Source organism: Lissotriton vulgaris, chromosome 5 (assembly GCF_964263255.1).
Source record: "Lissotriton vulgaris chromosome 5, aLisVul1.2, whole genome shotgun sequence".
NCBI lineage: Eukaryota > Metazoa > Chordata > Amphibia > Caudata > Salamandridae > Lissotriton > Lissotriton vulgaris.
The window spans coordinates 600,351,736-600,378,815 of NC_141693.1; the positions used below are offsets into that span (position 1 = coordinate 600,351,736).

The following is a 27,080-nucleotide window of genomic DNA, read 5'->3' on the forward strand; positions in this document are numbered from 1 at the left end:
GTCGATGTGTAAATAATTAACATGACGAAACATGTGTTGGCTGATTAATCCAATGACTTCTGTATATGGAATTTGGAGAGCTTGAATCCAGAAAATAAAATAAAATACTATCCGTGATTTGATGGACTTACGTTGATGATTTAACTTGGATTACCAACCTGTGACTGCATCCGATTAATTCAGCCGAACTTTAATTTGGATATTTGACCTGTATATTTTGAGTGCTCAGGGAAATTAACTTGTTTGTAGACCTACTGGGTAGGTTGTGATGGGTGTTGGTGACCACACCTTTCCTTAGAAGCACCAATAACATAATCTGTGAATTTGTACTATACCCCTATTTGCAGAGCGCCCTTTTGACTCTCCTCCTCTCCTTTAATTCCACTGCGGGAGTGATTTTTCATGCTGTGGGTGACGCGTTACCCTCAGCCAACGTTGGTGAGTACTATCAACCACCTTGTAGCGTAACATCAATATTACATTCCTACTTGTCATCCACACTTAATAGCATACTGTGTCTCGCCATAGGTGAAGGACAATTACAAAGCGAGGGTAGCAGTCCTAAGAAGCCATTGGGCCCATCCCAGTGTTTCTCTCTCCCATTCGTCTTCTTCATTCTTTCCCCTAGAGTCTTACACATAGTGCTTGTTCTACTGAGTACTTGTATTCAGACTCATGGAGAGTTACAGTGTTGGCATCCATATAATAGAATCCTAGCCATATCTTGTGGTCCTGTTTGATACCTTTAGCTAAGACTTCATGATGGAAGTTCCAAACTGCTACATAGTACTCCAACCTGTGAAGTTTCATAACTTTTTCAGATTTTGAAAGAATCTTGTATGGAGGAATCTCATTGGTCTGGGAGAGCTGCAAATCACCCTGAAATCCAGGTACACTAATTTAAATCTTTGTGAATCAGCAAGTGATTCACCCAGTTCCTATTAGCCATAATAACTGCTCATGGCCACGGTGTGAAGTGTTCTACTGTTGGTTGAATTCCTGCTACTATACTTCATCACAGTCCCTCGTCCACTCATCTACACATTAGTGACTGTTCTGCTACTGATGAGCCAACTACTCTCACTTCTTCTACTGCACCACTAGCTCCATTTTTTATTTGCAAAAAAGTAAAGCCTTTTTAGTTCTATCCCTTGACGTAACAAGCTGCTTTCCAATTTTAATTTCACTCCTCACTGTGGCTTACAAAAAATAGACTTGACTGGGAAGAACAGCTGAGGTCAGTGCTTAATTTGTGTTGATAGCTGCAGATGCTGGGCCGCGGCACCATTGTGTGGATTAGGACGTATTTCTCGTCATCAGATTTTGAATCAGACCAAGAGAGAGAAGAAACAAAGAAAGAAATAGGAAGAGAAAGATTGGAAAACAGTGAGAAAAGGAGGAAGTTAGGATGACAAAGAACCAGCAAAAGTGAGAAAAAAAGGCAGGAAGTGTACAGTGCTGAAAGAAATAGGCATGAGGCTGAACCAAGTCGGAAACCCTGATATTCAGCAACCTTCAGCTCCTGGAAAAAAAACTTTGAAACCCTGCATTTATCATTTGTTTGTGTTTTTTTTTACGAAGTAGACTCTAGCAGGACTGCATGCACTGTGGGGTTGTTTCCTCATGGCTAAAATGACATTGAATATTGAGCACATGATTTCGTCACATAGTCACTTGTTCTGCCTCCAAAATAGCTTGGATTCCCACAGACAAGAAAAAGCAAAAAGCCAATGGCGTGAATTCACCTAAATGCCAGGGGTAGTGGAAGTGACATCACACCCCATTTGACCTCCACTTTTAGTCACATACACATTCTGTCCATCAATTGTTCTTTTTGCATTTGTCACCTCCAGTGGGACGGGTATGACCAGACGTGGGTCTCATGCTCTCCATGCCACTGGAGTCAAGCTATCCAAGCTGATGAGGGCTGAAAGCCCGAAACCGGTCCTAGGATGCTTGTTTCCAGTCCAGGGAGGACCTGGCCTGGCAGTTCAGGCTGGACTGTTGCGCTTAGGGTCAAGACTGATTTGCATATGGCTGGGTCCAAACTGGAATGGCATGGTGAGCAAAAAAACGATGGATTCAGACCCAGATCTCTGTACAGGGGTGAATGTATGACATTGTTCTGTATTATGTCCATCAATAGTTCCTTTTACATACACATACTTACACATACATACAAATTCACACATGTACACTCTCTCACATTCACACATGAATGCACTGAGCCTGCAAGCGGGCAATCAAAATACAGTTAAAAGCTTTGTTTACTTACCTCAGCTGCCATGGAAGGGCAGATTTAATCTTATTGTACTCCATTTTTATTACAATATTAGTGAATAATATATATTATTTATTCCCTATTAGTGTAATAAAAAAATTGACAGAAAATAAAGTGTGTGGCGTTCCAGCTGCCCCTTTGTTGTTGGCACTGAATTTGCTACCTCCGAAGCCAGGGGTCTCAAAGGCACTGTTAGAGGTCACAATGGGCAAGCCACGGGTCACAGCTGCGACCCCTAAATGACATCCATGTAAAAAGCTTCTATTTATCAATCAGCAGCACATTGCCAGAGAGGTTTACCTGTCTCTAAGAATGAGCAGTCTAACCCTCTTCTCTTCCAGACTATATTCCTTTTCTATGTGCTGGGTTCAAGAAGAAAAGCATGGCACAGGTTTGAGAAGTGAAATGACCATGATATAACAGTCGTAAGTCCTTAACTATATACAGGTAACGGCTATGTACACAGAAAATAAAACAGCTGTAAAACGTATTAGTGTAGAGATAGCAAAGTATATACAAAAGGCAAAAAAATGAGATACCAGAGTACAGGACGCAGCAGGAAACCGTAAAAGGTAACAAGAAACTGAAGTTAAGAAATCAAAACGAAGTTAAACAATTTATTTTTTATTAACCACTTAACAGATACAGCAGGCCATTTCATTTTTAAATATAATGGTTAGTTAATGACGTTGCATGCAATTCAACTTTGACAGAAACCAAGCATTGAATTGCCTTTTATTACTGCACGGTACGTTGTGGGACGCTGTGTACACTTCTGCTTTCATCATGCGAGAGTATAAAGTGAAGATTCCCGGAACTGCTGAGAGTTATTTAATAGCCAACAGAATCAATTACTAGCCGCAGTGGGCAGCTTCTCTTTCCCACTGTTCGATGAATCGATCTGCAGGACCTCTGCTGTGCCAATACGCTCTGAAAAACAAAAAGGAAAGTCAACAGTGACCAACCCAATACCGTGGCTCGTGAGTTTCTACATAAGCATTTCAACTGCTCAAAGCAGATGACACGACTGAGAACAAAACAGCCCACGAATCCATGATAACATGCAGAAATTTAGCCCAGAACAATAATTCTCACATTCCCATTTTCAGGGGAGAACACACTTGCTGAGTTATTCCCCATATTCCAGAAGTACAATACATAAGCGGTCGGTACCTTAAGGTGCCGTGATACCTATGCTGCAGTTCCTGTAATGGGCCACTAAACAAAGAGAAAGGACTACCTGTTATACAACAACAAGCAGTTTGTGAGAGTCCAGTCCTAAATGTGAGCAGATATTTGTCGACGCTTCGCACAGAGACTCATCTTATTGCACTGGGACTTATTTTATAACACTGAGACTTAAGTGATGTTCTTAAATTCATGAACTCATTGAATATGCATTGTCCCAACAATTTGAAGTTTTACATAAAAGAAATGATGCTGCAGCAACAACATTTCTGTGAGTGATGTACAATTTTTTAGGTCGAGCCTGGGCAGTGCATGCGCTGCTCTGTGAGGCATGCTGTATTTGAGTATAGACTTGAAGCCCAGCCCACTCTCTACGCATATTTGTCATTGGCTTGTGTCATTGTCCTTCGTAAATGCTGGCTTCTAATTGGGCTTGTTAGTCCCTCCTTAGCACCGCATTGTCTTCATTTGGAACCTCCCATGAGGACTGGCTCTTTTACATCTGTTGTTGCATGGTATGTCTTATTTAGTCAGTAAGCACTATTTTCTTTAACAAGTTTCTCCTACTGCAGGCACAACATGCTTTCCTGCAGCATTCAGTGCACCCTGCATACTTTAACTTTCCAAGCAGCCTGGGACAATGGCGGCTGCTTCTTTGAAATTAAATAGGTCTCGCATTTACAAGAGTTTGAGCTATTGGCATTGTAAATGACAATGCTTTTTATTTATGTGTTAATTATCATAACAAATAATAGGCATTCTCATTTACAATGCCTGTTGCTTCAACTTTTGCAAATGCGAGACCTATTGCATTGCAAATGCTTGTTATTTCAAGCATGGCATTTCTAACTACCGAAAAGGGGCAGTGACGACTGGGTGACAAAAGACTTCGTCAAGTCAGAAAGCACAGGAAAATCAGACAACAAAAAACTCGAGCTCAATCCTTCTCTGCATTCTCTGGAATCTGCTTATTTGAAACTAAAGATGTATATGCATGTGTATGCATTTCAGTTTTTTAAAGTGATGCACAAACCTATTTGAGCATGAAAGAATCAATTTATGTTGGCTCACATTGTGGCTTCATCAAGGAAACGAATAGAATGAGAGGAGCATCACTGGCAGATGTAGCAGCAGACTGGGCCTCCAGGGGCCTACTAAGAAAATCTTTGGACATTTCACTAACATGGATTTATTTCTACAAGTCACTGTTATTACTTTACTACAGGACTGCATTATCTAAGGCGCCTTATTGCAAAAACTCATTAGTTCTGATAGCTTAAAATGAAAGTGGGAACATAGACATAAATGATATGCATAAGGGCCTATTACGATGGCGGAAGGATCGCCACCGCCGGGCCGGCGGTGGCTTCTGCACCGCGATCGTAACCTTGAAAGACCCCTGTCAGATTATGATGGTGGTGGGGACCGTGGCGGTGTGAAAATCCGTCCCTCGCTTTTCCGCCGGTACCAATCCACCTGCTGGACCGCTAAAATAGTGCCTGTGCCTAGTTTTTCCGCCGTCCGGATTAGGGTGCATGCGGAAACCAGCTGGCAGGGATTGTGTTTGGGGGCCCTTTGCGGGCCCCCCTTGTGTTGGGGGGTTGTGGGTGCACTGGGGGTTACCATCTTTTCACTGCACCAAGTGGCAGGCACAGTGCAGTGCCTGCCACGTAGTGCAGTGAAATGCACAAAATGCTTGTTTTCGCAACGCAGCGGTGCTGCTGCCAGCACCGCCCGCACAATGTTAACGCTGCAGAATGTGACCGCTGCAGTGGTGGGCCCATCATAATTCAACGAGCGGGACCGCTGGAAGCAAGGCGGTTGGACCCAATCACTGCCATGCCTGCGGCGGTCACATCATAATACCATGGGCGGGACCGCCTCACGCATTGCGGTCGGACCCAATCTCCGCTATGGTGGCGGCTGGAAAAAGTCTGACCGCCATCCTAATAGGCCCCTTAGTCCTGTTTTTTAAACCCGAAAAGAATGTTTCGGTATTAACCGGTCCTCGGTAGCTTGTTTCCGGCCACGAAGGCATGGTTTGGCATTTCGGGCTTTACTGTTCCCATGAGGCTGTAAGACTGATTTGCATATGGGGTGGCAGAGTGGGCTAAAGAACGGTGATGGATTAAACCCAGATCAGTTGACTGGGGGTGAGTGCTTGTATTGTCAACGCTCCGTCCATCATTTCCTTTGATTTTTCTTTGTTCGCCATAAGTTGGCAGGGTATGCTCAGACGTGAGTCCCTTGCTCACTTTGCCACTGGATTCAAGCAAGCCGGGCTGAAGAAGGCTGAAATGCCAGAAAACGGTCCTCAACAGCTTGTTTCCGGTCCAGGGAAGGCATGGCTTGGCATTTCGTGCTGGACTGTTCCCATGAGGCACAGGGTCAGACTGATTGGCATATGGCCATGTCTGAACTGGGGTGGCAGAGTGGGCTAAAGAACGGTGATGGATTAAACCCAGATCAGTTGACTGGGGGTGAGTGCTTGTAATGTCAACGCTCCGTCCATCATTTCAAGATAGAAATGCATACATGTTAACACCAGGATCATATGAAGCGATAAAGGGCTAATTAAAATAAGCATGCTTCTAGTATATTTCCAAAACATGTGGATGTTTCCTTGGACAGGTAAAGGTCGAGAAGTTGTTTACTTCAATGTTATCGTTGGTGATGCCACAGTTATATTCATGGAAATGTGCATAACCTGCTTTATCTGGGTCACTTTCTAACTGCTGTATTCTGAATCTTTTAGTTGAAGATTGCTAAAAATCTTTGTAAAATCACCAGGGATACATTTAAATTATCAATCAGCGTATTTGAATTTATTGTGCTATGACTAATAGTTGCTATTTATAGAGAAAAAATTGAATATACCTCATAATTTTTAATTCAAAATAAGATCCCAGTGCTTATAAAAAGGGACATATTCCATTTTTATCATAACTCCATCATGCAAGGTGGAAATGTGGCAGCCGAAGCTAGATCAGTGGTATATACCCTGGAGACTTAATGGACTATATGTCGGAGATCTAATCACACCACCCACTTCTTTGGTAGGATGCAGAGGTCTGGATGAGCAACCACCCTGCTACTGCAAGGTGGTCCTTCCCAACCATTAATTAGAGTTTTTGTTTCAGCGAGATCAGAAAAAGAACAACAGTCGATCACAATAGCATTGTTTGTGACTCACTTGGGGTCTTCTTTGGCTAAAATGCAGGTGCAGCATTGTTGATATTACTCGATGGCAGGATATCTATTGTGTTGCCAGCAAGGATTAATGAGCGTTTGCCTTCAACCATTTTCTCATAGTAGAGAAAATAATGTTGAAACGTTCCCAGTAGTCTTATCACTCCCTGAAAATGTAAATATTGTCTGCACGACATGATTGCTAATCACATCCTTTGCCCCAACAATTGCCCTTCCTTTAAAAAATGGAGTGCTTGGTATTCAGTTGACTTGCCAGCTACCTGGTCTTAAATTAACTGTTAAATTGCCAACTATAAGGATTCCACTAACAACACCCTCGCACAGGTGCCTTACTTCCTGACCCTGGAATATTAGAATCACCTCTTCTCTGCTCTCCCATTCTCATCTCATCCTCCTTGAGTCAGAGCAGCATTTGGCATAGGCGCAATCTCGTCAAGCTGCTCTTGCCTCAATGGAATAATCATTTTGGACCACTGACAGAATATCCAGTACCAGAATATCGAGTTACACAAATATCGGGACATAAATATCATTGTCAAAAGTATCAACCTCCTATCTTCATTATAGGTAAGTACAAAAATATATAGAAAAAAACTATTGTAGTTAAAAATATTGAAGTACAAAATATCGTTTTTTATATGTATAAAAATAATGTAAAATAAATTAAATAGTACATTTAACCTAAAAAGAAAATTAGATTTGTTTGTTAATTTTAACAATTCTAAGTAATGTAATTTAAAAATAAATTAAGCATACATATATAAAGTGTAATATATATTTACTTAAAACGAATTATTTAATCATAATTTTAATAAATTATAAAATGTAAAACATATATTAATAATTATGAATATATATATATATGTATATATATGAAAACACCTGTAACATAACATTATTTAAAAAATGATATTATAAATTAAAATATTAAAATATTAAATATATTTTAAAGCTACATTTTACACTAGATTGAGTGCAACAGTAGGGAAATTGTTGGATAGCGTAGGGGAAAAAAATAACTATTCCCACTCCAGCGAGTGCAACAGTAGGGAAAGTGTTGGACAGTGGAGGAGAATAATTTACTATTCCCACTCCAATGAGCGCAACAGTAGGGAAAGTGTTGGATAGCAGAGGGGAATAATTTACTATTCCCACTTTAATGAGTGTAACAGTAGGGAAAGTGTTGGATAGCGGAGGGGAAAAAATACTATTCCCACTCTAGTAAGTGCAACAGCAGGGAAAATGTTGGATAGCTTAGGGGTAAAAAATTCCTATTCCCACTCCAGCGAGTGCAACAGTAGGGAAAGTGTTGGATAGTGTAGGGGTATACATTACTATTCCCACTCCTGCAAATGCTGCAGTAGGGAAAGTGTTGGTTAGTGGAGGGATGCAAATTACTATTCTCACTAAAGAAAATTCAAATTTGAAAACATACAAAATATCAACTACAACAGAAAATATAATAACAAACCCAAAAACAAAACATGTATAAAAATATAAAATTTACAAAACATAGAAACATATTATAATGTAGAAAACATGTAAAATTTACATTAAAAGATTACTTTTTGTAATTTACCAAAAAATTAACAAATACATATTTTGTAATAGAAACTAATTTTAATCAAAAATAATTATTACATAAATGTAATCTTTTTTCCTACCATATAACACCACACAATTTACACATCTAAATTAAAAAAGTGTACCTCCATAATTACCACAAGTATCAATTAAACTAATATTAATAATTAAAAAAACACATTTTAAAAAGGTAAAAATGTATGTACTAACCAAAGGTTACAGTTATAGAACCTAAATCCCCAAGCAAAATAAAAATAAACAATTACCAAAAATATTTATCAATCAATAAATGAATATTAATGATCAAGTAATGATTGATTTATTTAAACCACATTACTTTTCACCCACTACCCCAATAAACACCAAAACAAACACCTAAAAATATTTGCACAATTTCCATGGCTAATTTTATATTAATAAATTAATATCAATTAACAACAAATCATTAATTAATGTATTTTTTTTTACTTCCCACCATTTACCACTATTAACCCCACAGCTAACACATCAAAATAATTAAGTAACTTCCATATTTACATTTTAATTAATTAATTAGCATTAATTAACAAACAATTAATTAATTATAAATAAATTACCTATCACCATATTCCCTTATAAATGCCACCATCAATTTCTTAAAATGTGACACAATTAACATAATTAACAATTCATTAATTATTAACAATTAGCAAGCAAAATATAAATAATTATTAATAAATGTATTCACACAATTAACACTATAAAATAAAATAAATAATAAATAAAACATATTAATAACATATTAAAATTAAATTACTGCCCATCCTACTCCCCTACCAACACACAACCCACTCCTAAAGAAATAACACAGTTAACATATTTACCAATTAATTATATATAATTAACAACCAATTAATACATAATTAATAATACATTATTCCCACAATTAACAATCTAACATAATAAAAAATATTATCTAATAAAACATATTAATAATGTAATTATAATTAAATTACTTCCCACCCTATTCCCCTATAAACCCACAACTCGCTCCTAATAAATGACACAATTAACATATTTACCAATTAATTAATCAATAAAAATAACCAGCCAATTAATAATTAATTAATAATAAATTAATTCCCACCATTAACACTACAAAATCAAAATTAACAACATTTTATAAATACTAATAAGTAAAATTAATATTCAATTTATTATAATTAAATTACTTCCCACCCTATTCCCCTATAAACCCAAAACCCTCTACGGAACTAAAACGCAAAATGTAATGAAAATAAATTAATAACTTGCAAAAATGTAACACATATATAAAAAAAACAAATGCAATAGTTAGGCAAAAAAATAGAGCACATACATTTAAAATACGTACAAAAATGTTATTTATTTATATATTTAACATTTGTATGGCGCATCGTATCATCCCCGGGGGGATCTCCTGGCGCCTAGGCATGACAACAGACAGAGACCAAGAGCAATGCAAACCCCTAAAACATCCAGGTTTTTAGGCTTTTTTTAAGCATCCCAGAGAGGTACAACAACGTATCTCTTCCGGCAGCCAGTTCCAGTGAAAGGGGGGCAGATAGGAAAATGCACACCCTACCATTCTGGATTCATTAATTTTACAAGGCACTAACAGGTTTTGATTACTTGACCTGAGGAGGTGACCGGGTACATAAGGCCTCATCTTCTTCTTTAAGTAAGCTGGCCCCAGGTCTCGAGTTGCCTTAAACACCAGTGTGAGGAGTTTGAAGACTGCTCTTGTTTTTACGGGCAGCCAATGTAGGGCTTGAAGCAAGGGTCGTGAAGGGGAGCGTCTGGGTTTGTTCAATACCATTCTTGCTGCCGTATTTTGCAGCACTTGAAGCCTAGTGAACAATTCTTCCTTGGCTCCAACCAATAGGGCATTACCGTAGTCCAACCTGCTTACAATAAGTGCCTGAATCAGGTTCTTTTTTGCACCCAGGGAAATCCAAGGAAATACCTTTCTCAACATCTTCAGAATTCCGAATCAAGTGCCAGAAAGTGATTTTATGTGGTCTTCGGACAACAATTTGCTGTCCAATAGAACTACCAGATTCCTGACCTGCTTTGTAGGGGAAGGGGGTTCCCCCAGCTCTGTAGGCTACTAGTCCGGTGACCAAAGTTACTCCGCCTTTCCCGAACAGGACAATCTCAATTTTGTTGTTGTTCAATTGGAGGAAATTGTACCCCATCCATTGTTGGCGTTCAATTGGAGAAATTTAATCAGATATGTTCAACATGCAGGGCCTAAACTTGACTCTGGTGACAGCAGAGTCAGAATCGAAAGGAATAATCACCTGATGTCGTCCACATAAGAGATGGTGTCAAAGCCATGTGCTCTTATGATAGCGGACAACAGGGCCACATATATGTTGAACCGAGTGGGGCTTAGGATGGAACCTTGAGGTACTCTCTTGTCAAGTGGGGTGACTGATGACACGAAAGCGTCTAGTTTGACGTACTGAGATCTCTCTGTCAGAAAGCTCTGGAGCCAGGCCAATGCTAGACCTCAGACACCGATATACTGTAATCTGCATAGCAGGATGTTATGTGATATGATGTCAAAGGCCGCAAAGAGATCAAGGAGCATTAGCATGGTGGGAATCCCTTTATCTAAGGACATCCTAATGCTGTCCGTGACTTCGATTAAGGCCGCCTCCGTGCTGTGACCTGCGAGAAAGCCTGATTGGGAAGGATCCAGCAATTGGTGTTTTTCTAGATAATCAGTCAGTTGCACATTGATCATCTTCTCCATGACTTTCGAGCAACAGGGCAACAGAGATATCGGCCTATAATTTTTCATCTCTGCTGGGTCTGCGGACAATTTATTTAGGAGAGGTTTAATCAAGGCTCTCTTCCACTTGTTCGGGAAGGTGGCTGTGTCCAGGGAAATGTTACAGACTGACGAGAATACATAACACTAACTAAAAAAATGATATTTTTAACAATTACATTTTTGCAAACTGTATTAATGACTTTGATATTTTTGAAAATGCTATTTCTTACCTTAAACCAGATATTCTTGACCAGGATATTCCTGCAGTCAATATTTCTGTATCTCGATATTCTGCACTCAATAATAGTGCAAGTCGACATGTCCAACTCGATATTCTGACTCCTTACCAACCAGTTTAATCCTTTAATCTTTTAACTCTCCCCTACAGACCAAGGCTGGATGGGCCTTTTTATTCCAATAGTTATTTAGCCCCGTGGGCTGGAGCCACTGGAGGCTGGTTTCGGAAGTCCAAGGCCTTTGCTGCTGCCTTTACGCAGCTGCCCTTAGGTTAAGTGAGCAGCTGCAGTGTGATTCGAAAGAAAGTAAGGGTGGGTGGGGGAAGCGAGAGGAATAGCGAGAGAGCAAGAGATCAGAGAGGGACAAGACGAGAGAGCGATGATGGAGGTGCTAGCTAGGGCCTAAGGTAGGCCCTAGCTAGCACCATCGGCAGGGTGCATTGTAGGTAAAAGGTAGGACGTGTACCTTAAGTGTGACATGTCCTGATAGTGACAAACAGCCATTTTGGTTTCTCACTACTGTGAGGATGCCCTCCCTTAGGAATGCATTGGGGATTCCCTGATAAGTGTTTCAGTGGTAATTCCTGATATGAAAGGAGCAGCGAAGTCAAGTTTAGTATATTTAGAATGGTAATAATAAATGCAGTGCAATAGTGTGCGCCGATTTATTGTAAATATTTAAGAAATGACACTTTTAGAAGTTGGCATTTCTGTGTGCTATGTCTGCCTGCCTGATGTGAATTGCATGTCTGCCTTTTAAGTGACAGAGGCTAGTGAGTTGTGTGTGGCTCCAGGAGGGGAAAGGTGAGGCAGCACTAGGCTGAATGGGACATCTGCATTTGGAGTAGTGGGAGAAGTCCCTGGTCCCTGAATAGTTCTGTGCCTAGCCTCCCCTGTGGTATGTCTGATGACGGGCCCCCACCTGACAAAGGGGATGCTGAGCCTTGTAAACAAAGTGCTCCAACTCTCCCCTGAACCTGTTTTGTCTGGTTCCCCCAAGCCCTGTGCCAGGGCAGACAAAGCCCAGATGTAATATAAATATAGGGGCTGTGCGCCCATGAGTTGTTGTGCTGTTCCTGTGTTTGGGGGTTTGCTGCTGCTGGGCCTCAGGAGGAACCGCCACGAGGGACTGCCTCCCTGCTGGAGGACCCTGTGTGCTGGCCAACCTGGTCCCAGCTGTGTCCCTAAAACTTTGCCCTGGACTGTGGACTCTAGCGCCTTGTGAGCACTTTGCTTTTGTTCTGGAGAGCGCTATCTCTTTGTGGCCAGGACGAGAGGAGTTGGCGTCTGCAGCGCGAGGCTGCGAGGGTATCCCGGCATGTGGGACTCCCCCCGTGGCTGCTTTATAAGCGGGTGCCCACCCTGCTCTTCTGCTATTTTGTTAGCGGGTGCCCACCTTGCATGGTGTGCTCGAGCGGGATCCCACCCCGCATTATGCCTATTTTAACAGCTGGTGCCCACCCCTCGTTTCTGCATCTCTAATGAGCGGGTGCCCACCCTGGGTATATGTGCTCTCCAGCAGGAGCCCACCCTGTTTTTATGCTTGTTTGATGGCGGGTGCCAACCCTGCAATGGTCTTGATCTAAGACGGTGCCCACCCAGCATTGCGGCCAATGAAAAAAAGCCTCCAGCCAGACCCGGAAGCCAGGCAGAGTCTGCCTGACTGTGGGTGGGGCTGAGGAGCCATCCGAAGGAGCAGGGAGAGGAAGTCCCACCCACTGCAGAAAGCCATCCGGAACCTTCGTGGGCTCCCCTCCAAAGTCCTGTGTCCCAGGAGAGGGACCGGGTGAAGGCAAGTGAAGTGGGAGCCTTGCGGGCTCCTCTTGCTGCATTACCCACCTGACATAAGGGGAGGCAGGCTGCCGCGACCATGACCAGGAGATGCCACAGAGTCCCCTAGAGAGCATGGCAAGTGGGGGCTCGGTGTTGCACCTTGTTGGTGCTGGTCGAGCCACATTGTCAGTGCCTGAGTGGTCCCGCAGGAGAGCGGGCCGCTCCAACGTGGGGCATATTTGTTTTGTAGGGCCCCAGTGGGGGTCCAGAGGGTACAGTGAGTGCCAGTGCCTACATTTATTTTCTCAGTTGTGCCACCGTAGTGGACAACTACAATGTTGGGCACATTTGTTTTGCCAAGTCCCAGTAGGGACCCAGGAGGCACAGTAGGTGCCAGTGCTATGATTTCTTTGAGGGCATTTTGATTCCTTTAATGAGAAAGGAGTGATATACACTCCTGCCCTGCCCCAGTGCATTGGGCGCCCTTTGATGTTGCTGTATTGGCAGCCAAGCCCTGACATTTTGGACATAGGGCATTTGAGCCCCTAGAGAAGGCTAGTTGGCCTGGGGGTCAGTTGTAATTTGGTAGTGCGCATGGCCCTAATTTGAGTTATGTGATGTATATGCCAAATGTGATTTATGAACCCTGATCTGAGTATAATGTGTTTATGCTTGTGAGGATTATTGCGTAATGTGTTTAGGCTTATGATGCTGATTACATAATGTGATTTATGTTGTAGGATAGAATCCTGAGCACAGCATTTTCCAGAAGTTACTGGTTGTGTTAAACATTTACTATGTGTGCTTTGTGATGGTTCTGACAGTAGTCCAATTGGCCCTGTCATGTATATATAATCCCCTGTAAATATTGCCCAGTGCCAGTTGGCACAGTGTATATTGTGTGATTAAGATACTAATGTGTTTTGGAAAATACCAAGGCTATTTTTATATATACCCTTGTGTGGAGTTTCTTTTGTGGTGTGCCTAGTGTGTTGCTGTGTGTGCGTTGCGCAAACGCTTTACACATTGCCTCGGGGATAAGCCTGACTGCTCGTGCCAAGCTACCAAGTGGGTGAGCAGGGGTTATCTTCGGCGTGTAACTCCCTTGCCCTGACTAGAGTGGTGGTTTCTGACTGGCTTAGGCGCAATCCCTAGCCAACCAGAAATCCCATTTCTAACATTGGTTATCAGCAGTGAGGATAGGACTTGCATTTGCGCAGTACCACAGCAACAACTGGTAGCACAACAAACTCTGCATTTAGACATTCATGTGTTTGGGGATTCTTTTTCTTCTCTGTGTTATATTTTTTCTCCTTAAAAGTGTCATTTTTGAATTGTGTATTCCTACTTCAGCTCAGACGCGTAGGTCTCTTGTGTTGCACAGTGGGTTGTGTATCTTGCCAAAAGGAAATCTGCCTTTAACATACATAATCCGTTGAACTACAATATGGAGGTGTTAAAGGGGTTCTGCAGGAAGAAGAAGATGCCATCAATTTGGGCAACCACTCTGCTGCAACTTGAGAATTCCTGATCATGTGGCAAAAGGACAGGTGGGAAAAAAGACTATCATAGAGCCCTGTACTATGCTCAACAGTTCCCTGAAAAGGCGCCCACAGAGATCCTGGAGGGTGGTGGTTCTGGGGAGGACTCTGAGAGTCCGTACTCCTAGGGAGCGGTGGCCCTGAGAGGTCTGAAGAGGAGGAAGAAAATGACAGGGCAGGAACGCCAGTAGAGAGTGAGGACCCCATTGATAGGGAGTCCCTTGCTGGGTCCAGTGCTGGGGGCAGTGCCCCGTCCCTTTCCCTGTCCCCGGAGGAGTGGGTAAATAGGAGGGAAGAAACGGAGCATCAGCTGGCTTTAAAGAAGCTCAGGTTAGAGCATGCCAAGGAGATAGTGCAGCTGGTTCTGGAGGACAAAAAGCTAGAGACTGAGAGGGTCCTAGTGCAGAAGAGGAAGGCGGCGGCTGAGAGGGCCTTCGCCAGGGAGAAACTAGCTCTGGAGGGTAGATTATCCCCTGAGTACAGTTTTAGTTGTCTGGATTCACCAGTAAGGGTGGGGTCCAGTGGTGGCAGCAATATAGAGTCCAGTGAAGGAAGTCCCATTCCCAGTGTATGGTACCTGGTTCCCAGGAAGAGGGGCACAGGTTGAGATTCAGGGAGAGTAATAAACTGCCTCATCAGTCTTCGGGGGAGTTTGTGGATGAAGTTGTGATACACTGGACGATTGGATGATGGTTAGCGCTGCAAATGACTTTGAAGGGCTGTTCAATCTGGTTGCCAGAGAGGACATGTTCAGTAATTGTTTTCCGGGGTTGCGTCAACACCTGTTGGAGTGTGAGTTCTCTGATTCCAGGGAGCTTGCATGGGAAGCAGACCTCTGGGTGGTTGCCAGAGGTTCTGAAGAGGCATTGGGGAGTGACCCTAAGAGGAGTGGTTCAAGTATATTCCAACCCAGAGTGGTGGGAGAGGTTCAGAGTAGCCCAGCTAAGTCCCCTTATAGTGAGGAGGTTGTAGGGCCTCACATCCTGTCTCGTAGGAGAAGGAGTGAGACTGGGCTGTGTCCCGAAGTGCCCCAACCTCAGTCTCCAGGACTGGATGGTTCCTTAAGGGAACACCAGGTAGGGAGCTCCCTGTGTCAGGTGAGCTGGGAGTGTCTGTAAGCAGACCTCCATCAATTCTGGTGTCGGGCAGTGCTATTCCTAAGTGGAGTGTGTGGAAGTTCAGATTGAGGGGTGAGAGAGGGAAAGAGTCCCCAGTGGAAGAACCAGTGGGTCAGGGGCCAGCCAGAAGAGCTGTCACCAATGAAAGACCATGGTGACACCAGTTCTGTCCTGGGGATCTTCACGCACTGTCAGATGGACAGGGGTTGGGAGATTGTGCCAGGCAGACTGTCACACGACGCAGGAGTTATGTGTTACCCTTGGGGGGCATATGTGGTCCCCAGGAACTCCCGGTTCGCCGGGCAATTGTTCAACCACAGGATTCCATCTCTGTGTTGGGAGGCCTGGTTCAGGGTATGCCTGACCTGGAGGGAAGGACAACTGTATGGAGTGACTTGACTGATGTAGCTTCTAGGGCTACCACTCCAGTTGGGAGGGTGCAGGACTCTGGAAGAGGGTGCAGAGGGAGGGAGTCCTCGCCTCTGACCCCTGTGCAACCTGAGGGTTTAGATCCCAAATTGGTATACCAGTTGCTGGAGAGAGGTCCTGAACTGGTGGGTGAGTTGTGTTCTGAGGTAGCCTCTCATAAGAGGAGAGTGGGGGACCCCAGAAGAAGAGGTAGGGGGAGGAGAGCCTTGCCAGTGACTTCTGGTCAGCCTGAAAATTGCAGACCCTATTTTGGAGGATCATTGGCAGTTTGGATTATGATTCTAATGTGTTTGGATAATACTAAGGCTATTTTTATATAAAACCTTGTGTGGAGTTTCTTTGGTGGTGTGACATGTTTGTTGTTGCTGTGTGTGTGCGTTGTGCAAACGCTTTACACATTGCCTCTGGGATAAGCCTGACTGCTCGTGCCAAGCTACCAAGGGGGTGAGCAGGGGATTATCTTCGGCGTGTAACTCCCTTGCCCTGACTAGAGTGGTGGTTTCAGCCTGGCTAGGCGCAAGCTCTAGCCCACCTGAAATCCCATTTCTAACACATCTCTTCCTGTATTCAATCCCACTCTTAACCATCACCTCTGAAGCCGTGAGAAAACACTAGGCGGAATGGTCCTAATGTGCCGCTCTCCGACTCTCTGATGTCCCATGTCCTCTAATACTCCAAATGAGATGTACTGCATAGAAAGTTCTGTAAAAATGTGTACATTTTAAATATAATGTGCCATCCCTTTGTTATGTCAACCTCCACCTATTCTATATATATATTTATTGTATATTCACTTGATAGCATCGGCAGTTGAAGCACTTTAAACGTACATGACGCATGTACTTAATTTATAAAAGCAAGAACCAACTTCAGCTTTTTAACCCACCAACATGCAAAAATTGTTGATTTTTTTTCTTGATATTTGCTATCATGGATGTATACTTTCAAATGTATGTCTTTACCAAGTTTCCTAGTGGATTACAGTCATTCACGTCACATACGAAGGTGAGAACAGGTCATTTTCTGAATTCGGATCAAAGATGTGCACCCTAAAATACACTTGGTATGACGGTTGTTCTGATTTTCTAATTCATGGGTTGAATGCATCCACACTGGAAGTTAGCTTCAGTGTAAAGATGTTCTATGGGGCCGGCTCCATCTGCTAAATACAGAGAATGTCCATATGTTTTGTGGATGTAAATATGTGTTTCTATGTGCTTTGAAAAGTTCCAACCACATTTTTGATAGTGGAATCTTCATATTCGAAGTTTCTTAATTGCTGCACGTTTAGGACACATAATGTTGGCATCACTGCACTTTTCTAACAAGCATTGATAAAGCCAATAGGTTTCGCCTATTCGAAATCTATTGGATTTGTCAATGTTTTGTTTTACATGTTGAACAGCGTAGGGAAAGTGGGGGGGTTGAAGCAACATTTAGGAGGAGGGTGCAAAAGACATTGCAGGGTGGGGGGTTGGATGAAGCCATTGGGATGGTGGGGGTAAAGGAGAAGGACTGCAGATTCATGTACTCTTAGGAAGAAAAAGGAAGTGCCTGGACACTGGCCACAGGAACCAGTACTTGGTCCATGATCCATGGGATCGATGAAGACTCAGAAGCCCAGGAGGAAACCGAGTCCAGAAGGAGTTTCTGACCATTAGGAAGACTGGAATGGAGATTGACGTATGGGCCTCCCACTGGCAAGTAAAGGTAAGCAATGGGCAGGCTCTAAGCTCCTTTTAAGATTTGTTTTTAAGTACAGGAGATATTGCAAGCACAGTGCTGTGCAGGCAAACCCAAAAAATAGTGTGCTGGTAAATCCAGAGTGGGGTAACAGGTACCGGTGCCACAAACTATTCTTACTAATATTTGGGACAGAAGCTAAAGAGAAAGTATAGCATTATATTTTCCACTTTATGTCTACGTGTGAACCTCAGAAGACCATAAGAAAACTCCACACTACAGTTAGCAATGCAATAATCGGAATAGGTGACTACCATATTAATAAAGCCAAGTCACACATGTGCCACTCCATAGGTGATCTGATTAGGGGGGCCAGATTTCTGGTTATTTCAAGAGTTTTGGCTCAATAAATCAGCTAATAATAGAAGTAGCAGTCTCTTGCCTTGAGAAACATATTGTATATTTCTGAACCGAAAATATCTCAGTTAAATTGTGCTGGGCCTTAACGTTTGATAAAACACTTGAAATGATAGTAGAGATACTAAAAAAAATCACCAGTTACTGAATGCCTACGTTCCCCGATTAGTCCAAGCCACATGAGGGTAGTAAGATCTAGAACAGAATTGTATTCCAAACCCAGTCATGAAAAGCGTGTAAGGTACTGACACTGCAGCACTGGTTGCTCTGGCCCATATAATTATAATCTGACTTTTCAGTAATGCAGCCAATACGCCATTGATGTATAAATATTTTTCTATTTTACTCTAAGAACATCAAAATTGGTGCAGTCATGCCCTGCTCCTTGGAGCCTCGCATGAGTCTGTCAGCAAAATGTATCTACAATCAAATGCTGCGCAATAGAACTGAAGATGTTCAGCAATCACACATTGACTCAGCAAAACACACATGCCTGGCATATTTTCTTCAAGAGATGTTTCTTTTGGTAAGGTGTTACACTTCAGGACACAATAGTAAAGCACTAGGCATCTAGCCGTGGAATTTTAAATGACAACCCAATCCATCGAGGTACTTTTTGAATGAATGAAGACGTTTGGAACACCAGGACGCACTGGCAACATGAAGTGAAATTGGGATAATAAGTAGTTCTACTTCCATCCCTGAGTTGCATTTAATTTCCCTGCCACTTTTCCTAGTTTAATCAAAGAGAGTGTGATATATTACAAGTTCGTTTTTACCTGGTTTTTCATCCTCAGCTAGTGGCCTTTGCTTCTGCTTTTGGCTCGACTTGCTACAACACAAAACATAGGTAAATTATTTTTTTTGCTTATATATTTAAGACAATATCCAAACTACAAAAAAATTAGATAGATCAATGCTCGTTAGAATTCTTAGTCATTGTCTAGCGATTATGGTATTGTTTTAAATGAAATGAGAGCCGATATTATTTTTTGTTACTAGCACAAGATAGGGAATCTGGAAATATAGATCGTGGACACCTTTGACCTGGACTCTTTTTTTCATGCAATCCAAGTGTCTAACAATGATGGGGAAATATATATTTTTTCTTCGAATGTGTGATTTTATGCTACCTTTCGAAGTCGAGTGTTTCCTCTTCAGTCTTTTCCCTTGACCGGGCAATGAACGTATCTGTAACTCACAAAGGAGAGTAGAAAGAAATATGACTCGTCTTGTTTTGTGTCCCTCAGAAGAATTACTGGAGAAGTAAGAGGAAAAAGCTTCTTCTGAACACAGATTCTCATGGAGCGGAAGCCCACTATCCAAGAAAGATGTAAAGCCAGTCCTCTTGGAACAGTGGCTTCAGCCCCTGATTGAGTAGATGAGAGTCGCAGTAGGGCGATGAGACCTTTGTTCGAGGGATCCCACCCCAAGTGATCCATTGAACCATCTTCCAGGAGAGCAGGGCCCAGAAAAAAGAAAAAGAGGGTAGCCAGCCTGAAATGCCGTAAAAGAGCCTGTTTGGAAGGATGCATGGTCCAGGATTGATACTTCTTCACCATGAGAAGTGACAGGGTACTCTTTTGCATTACACTAGGAGCAAATGCAACTTGTTTGGCTAAATAGGGGAGCGAGCTTTGGCTTAGGATTTGAGATGGTATGGACCAAGGAGAGCTCATAGCTTTGAAGATGGGGCTGTGCATGACTGTGGAGACCCAAACCACTTCTCCCTTCTCAGAGAACTAGACTAAGACCTCAGAGCTGGTGGTAAGATGATCAACAAGAACACCAAATTAGATTGGGCTTGGACTGCGGACTACACCTTATCTCGTCTGATGTCACTTCCTGTTTTAGGGCTTAAAGAGAGATCACTAAATGAAGGATCGCCTGAGGAAAGGAAATGCTTACAGAACAGTCAAAAATAAGATGAATGGAAGAACAGATCTTCTAATAAAAAGATCATTCAAAGCGATAAATCCAGTTAACAATTGTTGATGTACAAGCATAACTTGCACTTCTACAATCTGAATTTCATAGAAACGTTAATTCTCAAAATGTCACTTCTCCATTTCAACTATCCTCCTCCTCAACAAACCATAATAAAGTACACAAGTTTCAACATAATCATCAGGGGAGCTGGCGAGAAAGTGAAGTTAATGTGTAGTCGCATTGACAAATGCCCATGCATATATAGGGACCGTGCCCTGAATCCTGATCGAAGATGGCAATAACAGTTATCAGAGCATCGACATGCTGCCGAAATGCATCGGCTAACTGACTTCAAGGTATGTGGCACAGTAAAGGTGACAGAAGTCCATTCCTTGGATCTAGTTCGGCTGAAAGGTCAATAGACAAAACCTGCATTGCCTGCCTCTACTTGATGTCAGGATGAGACCGTGAATTTATGAATATTCACTTCCATTAGAAGCTACCGTGGGTGCTTACCTCTTGCTTTTAATTACATCGTATTAATGTCATAAAAACTAAATTGACAATTCCACCCTGCACTCAAACATTAAACTTCCTTCTATTGGTTAGCAAATATGTGCATGATCAGGAGCTATAATGATACTGCTTTAAATGAAGGTTAGAAGGCATAAGGTGTTGTCCTTTGTGGGTCATATATTCACATGTATGTTGAAAATAAATCCTTTCCCATATATTTTAGTTACCATGGTGTGCTCTAGGAGTTTCAATTAGAAATTGGCTTTAGGAAGACTAAACATTAGTCTGCTTTGGGGCTGGTTAAATTTTGAACACAAATTCTTATGCAGCCCCAGTGGTTTAAAACACAATTTAGACTACAGGGAATCAGCAATACATCTACAAATATGAGTTTATGCACAACAGCGGAGTCCACTATAGTCGTAGGTATTTTTTGTCTGGGAATAATAGTGAATTTGCCAGAAGTTCAAAGGCTGAAAACCATAAACAATAAACATTCAATGCATTTTAATCATGATGGAGATACATTTAATTCGCAGTTAAGATGGATGTGCATTAAGAAAAATAACAATACCATTCAGCCCCAACCTAGTGCTTGGGAAGGGCCCCATTACGTTCTTCTGGATTTAGTAAGAAACTAGTGTCACTTTTGTAGTAGAGAAATGTGTGCATTTTTATTATTAAAGTGACTAATCTCCTTTTCTTTGCTAACATGTTAAAGATATAGAAGTCGAGGGCTGTTAATGGTAAGCATGTATGAAAATATTGCCATGCCTTAACAGGGCCATATGGTGAATAATGTCAGAAAACATCTCAAAACCCAAGATGCCATTATCAAATAAAGCAACATTTACGAATGCCTATTGTTGGTGCTTGTTAGTGATGCAGGACTGGGTAGAGAAATATGATTTTTCTGTACACCGGATGGGCACTTTACATATGGATTCCACAAAAATTTGATATAAGATATGTTTTTGGTGCTCTTCTTCCTTTCCATCATTTTGCTTCATATTACAACATTGTTGCTCAATGGCTTTTTTCCTTGTAGATATATAGAAATCCATTACTTAACAGTGAAAGCTGTCTGGTTGCAAAGTCCTTATTTTGGGCTTACCAAGAACTTACATAACATTCACTGGTTACCATTTTCCTGACTTTATTGTTACTGTAATTTGCTTGCTTCCTGTTAAGAGGCTGATTGCGATGGAGGTCGGAGGTTTTTCGCTTTCCGACCCCCATCGTCGGTTTCAATTCAGAGCAGCTGATTATGTATGTGTTTCCAGCCAGCAGTGGTCCTACCACTGTGCCTTTTTTTGTTTTTTTACAATGCTGAACAGTATCTGAAAAAAGTTCAACACTAGAACTTCTCCAGAAGGCTCTGGCAAAAGCAATAGGCCCCAAAAGAGAGACCTAGGGTTTTAACAGTGCTTGCTTATGGTGCAGCGTAAAGTAGCCCACTCTTTCGACGTGACAAAAAAACAACATTCTATAAGTATTTAAAGAGAATAGTTTGAAAAAGTATTAATTAATTAACAGTTGTCAAATGTGTTATAATATTGAAGCTTTACACCTGATGTATAAACAGGTGCAATTCTGTCTGTGTAACTGATAGAAATGTTGTTCTTAACTTTAAATGATCCTTGTATGCATCTTATACTAAATTAGGGCGAACAATAAAAGTTTATTTATGTATGCATTTATGTCACACATATATACTTATGAATGTACTTCTACAGCACATTCACTGTTATGCAGTTTCATTGCTCATTACGTGAATTAATAGGTTAACCTATTAACAAGTAATATTATGTTTGCATAGGGGTTTTAAAGGTTCACACATGTATACAAAGGTGCACTACAGATTTAATACTTAAAGTTTGCTGTTTTATATTAAAGACCTAAAATCTGTTTCCATGAGAATACAATTCTTTATTGCATTTTGCTTACTTGCTTATTTTGCAAGAGTTCTCACCAACTGGTAATTAAATTGATACGTGTATTGTAACTAATATTGGATACTCACTTAGGAATGGAATTTGACAAGCAAATGAGAACTCACAATGGACTATTGTCTTTACCCAAGAGTGTGGGACCGAGATGGAGTTTCCATGTCTAGTGTAGGACCTTTTTCCACTGTTGCAGAATATACAATATAGAAACTATATGAACTTTTGAAAAAAATATAGTGAACTACTATTGATGACGTGGTACAATTTGGGAGATAACAACGTACTTTGTGAATGATAGTAACGGCTGCCCTGGACAGAGGAGCGAATGAGGCGATTGATCACAGTCGAGAGTTGATGGGCTGATGATTTCAGACTTTCTTGCAGATTGTATGCTGAACTTCGTTAGCTGAACTCATTCTGCAGAATCTTTACAGAACGTCGATGAGCTAAATGGATTTTTAGAGACATTTCCCGTGCCATGTTGAGTGCCCCTTTTTGTTTGGTTTAGACCAACACTTTCCTGATACTCTGACGGCTCAGGATAGAGCTTTTGCAATGTTACTGCTAATACTTCTTGTACTCTTTTGCCTAATCCCTATTGTCTTTTATAGGTTTGTGCTATGAAAGGTTATGTTCTTTAGCTGGCTTCTGAAAGAATTGAATTGTTAAATGTTAAGAGAGACCAAGCTAGATGGTATTCAGAGCATCAGATATTTATGTTGGTATTTTGTATATCGGCTACAGAGCTGCTCATTCATTTTATTCTTGTTCATTTGAAATTTCTTTAGAAGGTTACGCCTCCCTGTCGGAATACTGCATCTATACAGTTGAACATTGGGATCTCGACCTTGTAATAAAACCCATAAAATATGCTACAGATTTGTGGTCCTTATTTGTGGACACTTGGTTGCTCTGTAAATTCATTGAGCGGACAAGTGATTCTAACTGTCTTTCCTGTTAATGATCCAACCGAGGAGTAAATCAGAGGTGTAAAGGAGATAATAGGGCTCGGTATTGAAGAGTTTAACTCCGCTGAATCACTTAAAAGTCTGCCTCCTCTGAGCATTTTTCAAATACAGTTCCTCTAAATGTTTTGCAGATTCATGGGGTTGTTGCAATAGTGCTTAAATATTAAGTATCCTGACGTCTGTTGTGAATAGAAAGACATTTTGCTCACCCACTAAAGACAATTGATCAATTACAGGAAATGTATATGAAAGATGAAACGACCTGCTCAGACTGTTCTTCCCTTGGTGCTTGTCTCTTGAACCAGGCGCTGGGGCACCCTGGGACATCTGTGACTGAAGTCTTTCCTCCATTACCCTGCTGAAGCCCTGATTCTCAAGTTGAGCATTAGCGGTTGCAGTTTGGATCATCCCCATTACAATCTCCTTGTCTGCGAAAACAAAAGCAACCCAATGCATCAAATAAACAAATACACTTAAACAGAAAGTACTTGAAAAAAAAACTAATTCTTTGAAGGAGAAAAAGGTTATGCAGTGGGTTAAGGGAACATATTAAAATATATTTAGTGTTGGTGATATTTTTCATGATGGTTGAGACAAACGGAAATAGATTAAGTAATAGTGCACAGGTTGTACCAACGATAAATGTTTGCTCACAGTGTTATCCACCTGTGCCTTCGAGCTTAATTTCCAATATTTGTGATGCTGTACTAAAGGAAAAATGTGGATGGAAAGGAAAAGTTCAAGTGTACATAAAAGACTGTCATTGATAAAGTGGGCCAATAACTGCCTACTTACTATCTTTTAAACAAGCAGGAACTCTTACAAGACAAGGTATGAAAGTAGCCTTAGGGCACTGCCATTAGGTTAAAGGAATTAAAAAAGCACTTTTTTATAGTTGTTGGTGAGCACACCAGGGGCAAATTGCTATGGCACCTCGCGTGCCAAATGCCTGGATAGGTAGATGCCAAACACTCTAATTTTGATTCCATCTCATGCATCTTCTCTCACCACCCTGCACTCATTCTTGCAGATTCTAGTTTAATCCCTGTATTCCCCATCATTATTTTCCCCTCTCTCTTTCTCCTTCTTTCTCCCCTTTATAACTTGTTCAAAGTCTGATGATGGAAAATAAGTAAGAAAACTCAGAAATAAGTGTTGGTGCTTAGCATTTGCAACCACTGGCACAAATTAAGCACTGGACTGCTTTCTCTTTTTTTAAAATTATTTTTATTAGTTTAAAATTCTGCCTTAGAATACAATGTATATATATCATTAGAGCTTATACAATACAATTGTTACCTGAAGAAACAGTTGTATTCTGATTGGTCCTATCTCTAAATTGTAGTTATGTAACACGTCTATGACAATATCAATGAATCTACCAATAAATGCCTCCGGGCTAAGTTGTGCTATATACGTTTTTATTCATTTCATTTCATTACCTATAAAGGGTTTCGACGTTCATATACAAAATAAAAAAACAATATAACAAAAACCTCTTATTCCCAGCCCCCTATTTCATAAAAAATGTAAACACAAGCAGAGTTTAACTTCCCACTTTGCATAGTGGCACTGATATTTATGCTGTTCTGCGCATTGTGTTGTCCTAACACAATTTCCTCTGTGATCTCCTAAGAGGAGTCCAATGCATTTTACTTCCAAGATATTCCAGATTATCAGCCTCTGTGAAAGTGTTCACCAGCTCCATCCATATATCTGCTATGGATCATGTACAATACCCTGACCTTTCCTCACTACACAATGCAGAGCCTTTTACCACCACCTATGTATCAACGTGTTGCAACTACTATGTGGTGGACAATCTGGGGAACACCAGTGCATTCTGATGGCGACCTTTTCCAGTACCATAGCCAGATCTAAGAATTTGGAGGAAACCCTCAACCACTTTGGGAGAAAATACAGACCACGCAAGCACATTCCTGCCTTATTCAAGTGAGACCCACTTAGCATCTTTTCCAACTTTACTGAAACTTTTAACCAGATTCTGGTGATAACATGGCCATTCCGAACCATATGCATGAAGCCTACAATTAGTAGAGTGCACCTATGGCATTCTTTATCAGTTTGAGTGGCTTAAGATATGTTTAGGTAGGAAGCAGATAAACTGTGTGTATTTGAATCTAATGTTCCTAAAAACCTATGTGAATACTCATGGGCAAGCTCCCATTCATCTGTGTTGTCTCCTTTTGACGCTGATTTTCGTTTTCTTTCCTTCCTTCTTTTCCACTTTTCTACCTTTATTTCTCTTGGTCAAAGTCTGAGGATGGAAAGATAAGTCCCAGAACCCAAAGGTGAGCCCCACCAGAAACCACTTGCTCAAATTAATCACTGCCCTTCCCATGATACAGGAGGGGATTAATGGTCAATGAGAACTGCTATGCAGTTCTTCTAGGAATCATTGTTAAGACAGAATGTTGTGGGGTTGTGCAAAATGTATGAAAGGAATTTCTTTATCCTTGTGTACTGAACCTGGAACTAGACACACTTTGCACTATTATGCAAATAGACAAATCAATGTGTTCAACGTTAGACTTTCAGATGTGATCATACTTTGCTGGGAGGTATCTCAGATTTGAGGGTCTCTATTTAATTAATGTTTCTTGCATGTAGTAGTAGATACTTCACAGTTTTGAACCCACAGTTATAGAAAGCCACTGACTTCATCCTTTGTTGCTTATTAAACATCTCTCCTTCATATGAGCCATAGAAAAATCCATTCTTCTTTTGCCTTTTTCATGAAACTATATATATGCCAAGGGAAACAGGCAGAATCTACTTGTAAATCAAAAGGCAGGCAGTTTCATTGGGAAAACAAACGAATTTGGAGCAGTTCATAAGTGGAGTTTAAATGAATACATGTAGCCTGAAAGGATTGTGACAGAGCTTTATTCGATTGTGTTTTCTTCTTAGCTAAGCTTGCTTTGCAGTTTTTGGCATTAATCCATTTCAGAAGCTTCCACCTCCAGTTAAGTAATCCTCGAGGAGTAAAAGGTATTTCTCTATGGTAATGAGAGAGCGAGAGGAGCCATGGAAGGTGGAAAATCACACGTAGACATTGGCTTGGCAACAGGAGGAGGAGGATGAATCTTATAGACTGAGGGAGACAAACTTTGATGTTGTCAATTTCTAAGTGCACAAAGCTTTGGATGTCTAATTTATTGTTATATCAGTAGTTTGGATTCTCTTCATTTCCATTAAGTTAATCTCAATTCTATCTTCAGGAGTATGCAGTGCCCAGCGTACTCATTGCACTGTGCACTAATACTGCCTGAATTAGAACCATCTTGTTTCAACAAGCACTGTGAAGCGGCAGCATTAGTGAAAGATAAATACAACAAACATTGGCAAAGCCAAAAGGGCTCCCCTTTGAGACTATTTGCTCTTCCATTGCCTTTTGTTCCTGCTGTACAAGATTCTTATTAAGCAGTGCCGGCTTT

At 41.3% G+C, this 27,080-nt stretch overlaps 1 protein-coding gene across 1 annotated transcript in view; it reads right to left on the reverse strand.

The window, feature by feature from the left end:
- Window positions 1-2,885: 2,885 nt before the first annotated feature.
- Window positions 2,886-27,080, reverse strand: part of TBATA (thymus, brain and testes associated) — a 152,385-nt gene continuing 128,190 nt past the window's right edge. The window contains exons 8-10 of the mRNA XM_086920142.1: window positions 23,885-24,050; window positions 19,040-19,092; window positions 2,886-3,211 (exon numbers count right to left, since the gene is read on the reverse strand). Of these exons, the coding sequence (XP_086776268.1) occupies window positions 3,129-3,211; window positions 19,040-19,092; window positions 23,885-24,050 (302 nt within the window). The 3' untranslated portion in view covers window positions 2,886-3,128. The remainder of the gene's footprint in view (window positions 3,212-19,039; window positions 19,093-23,884; window positions 24,051-27,080) is intronic.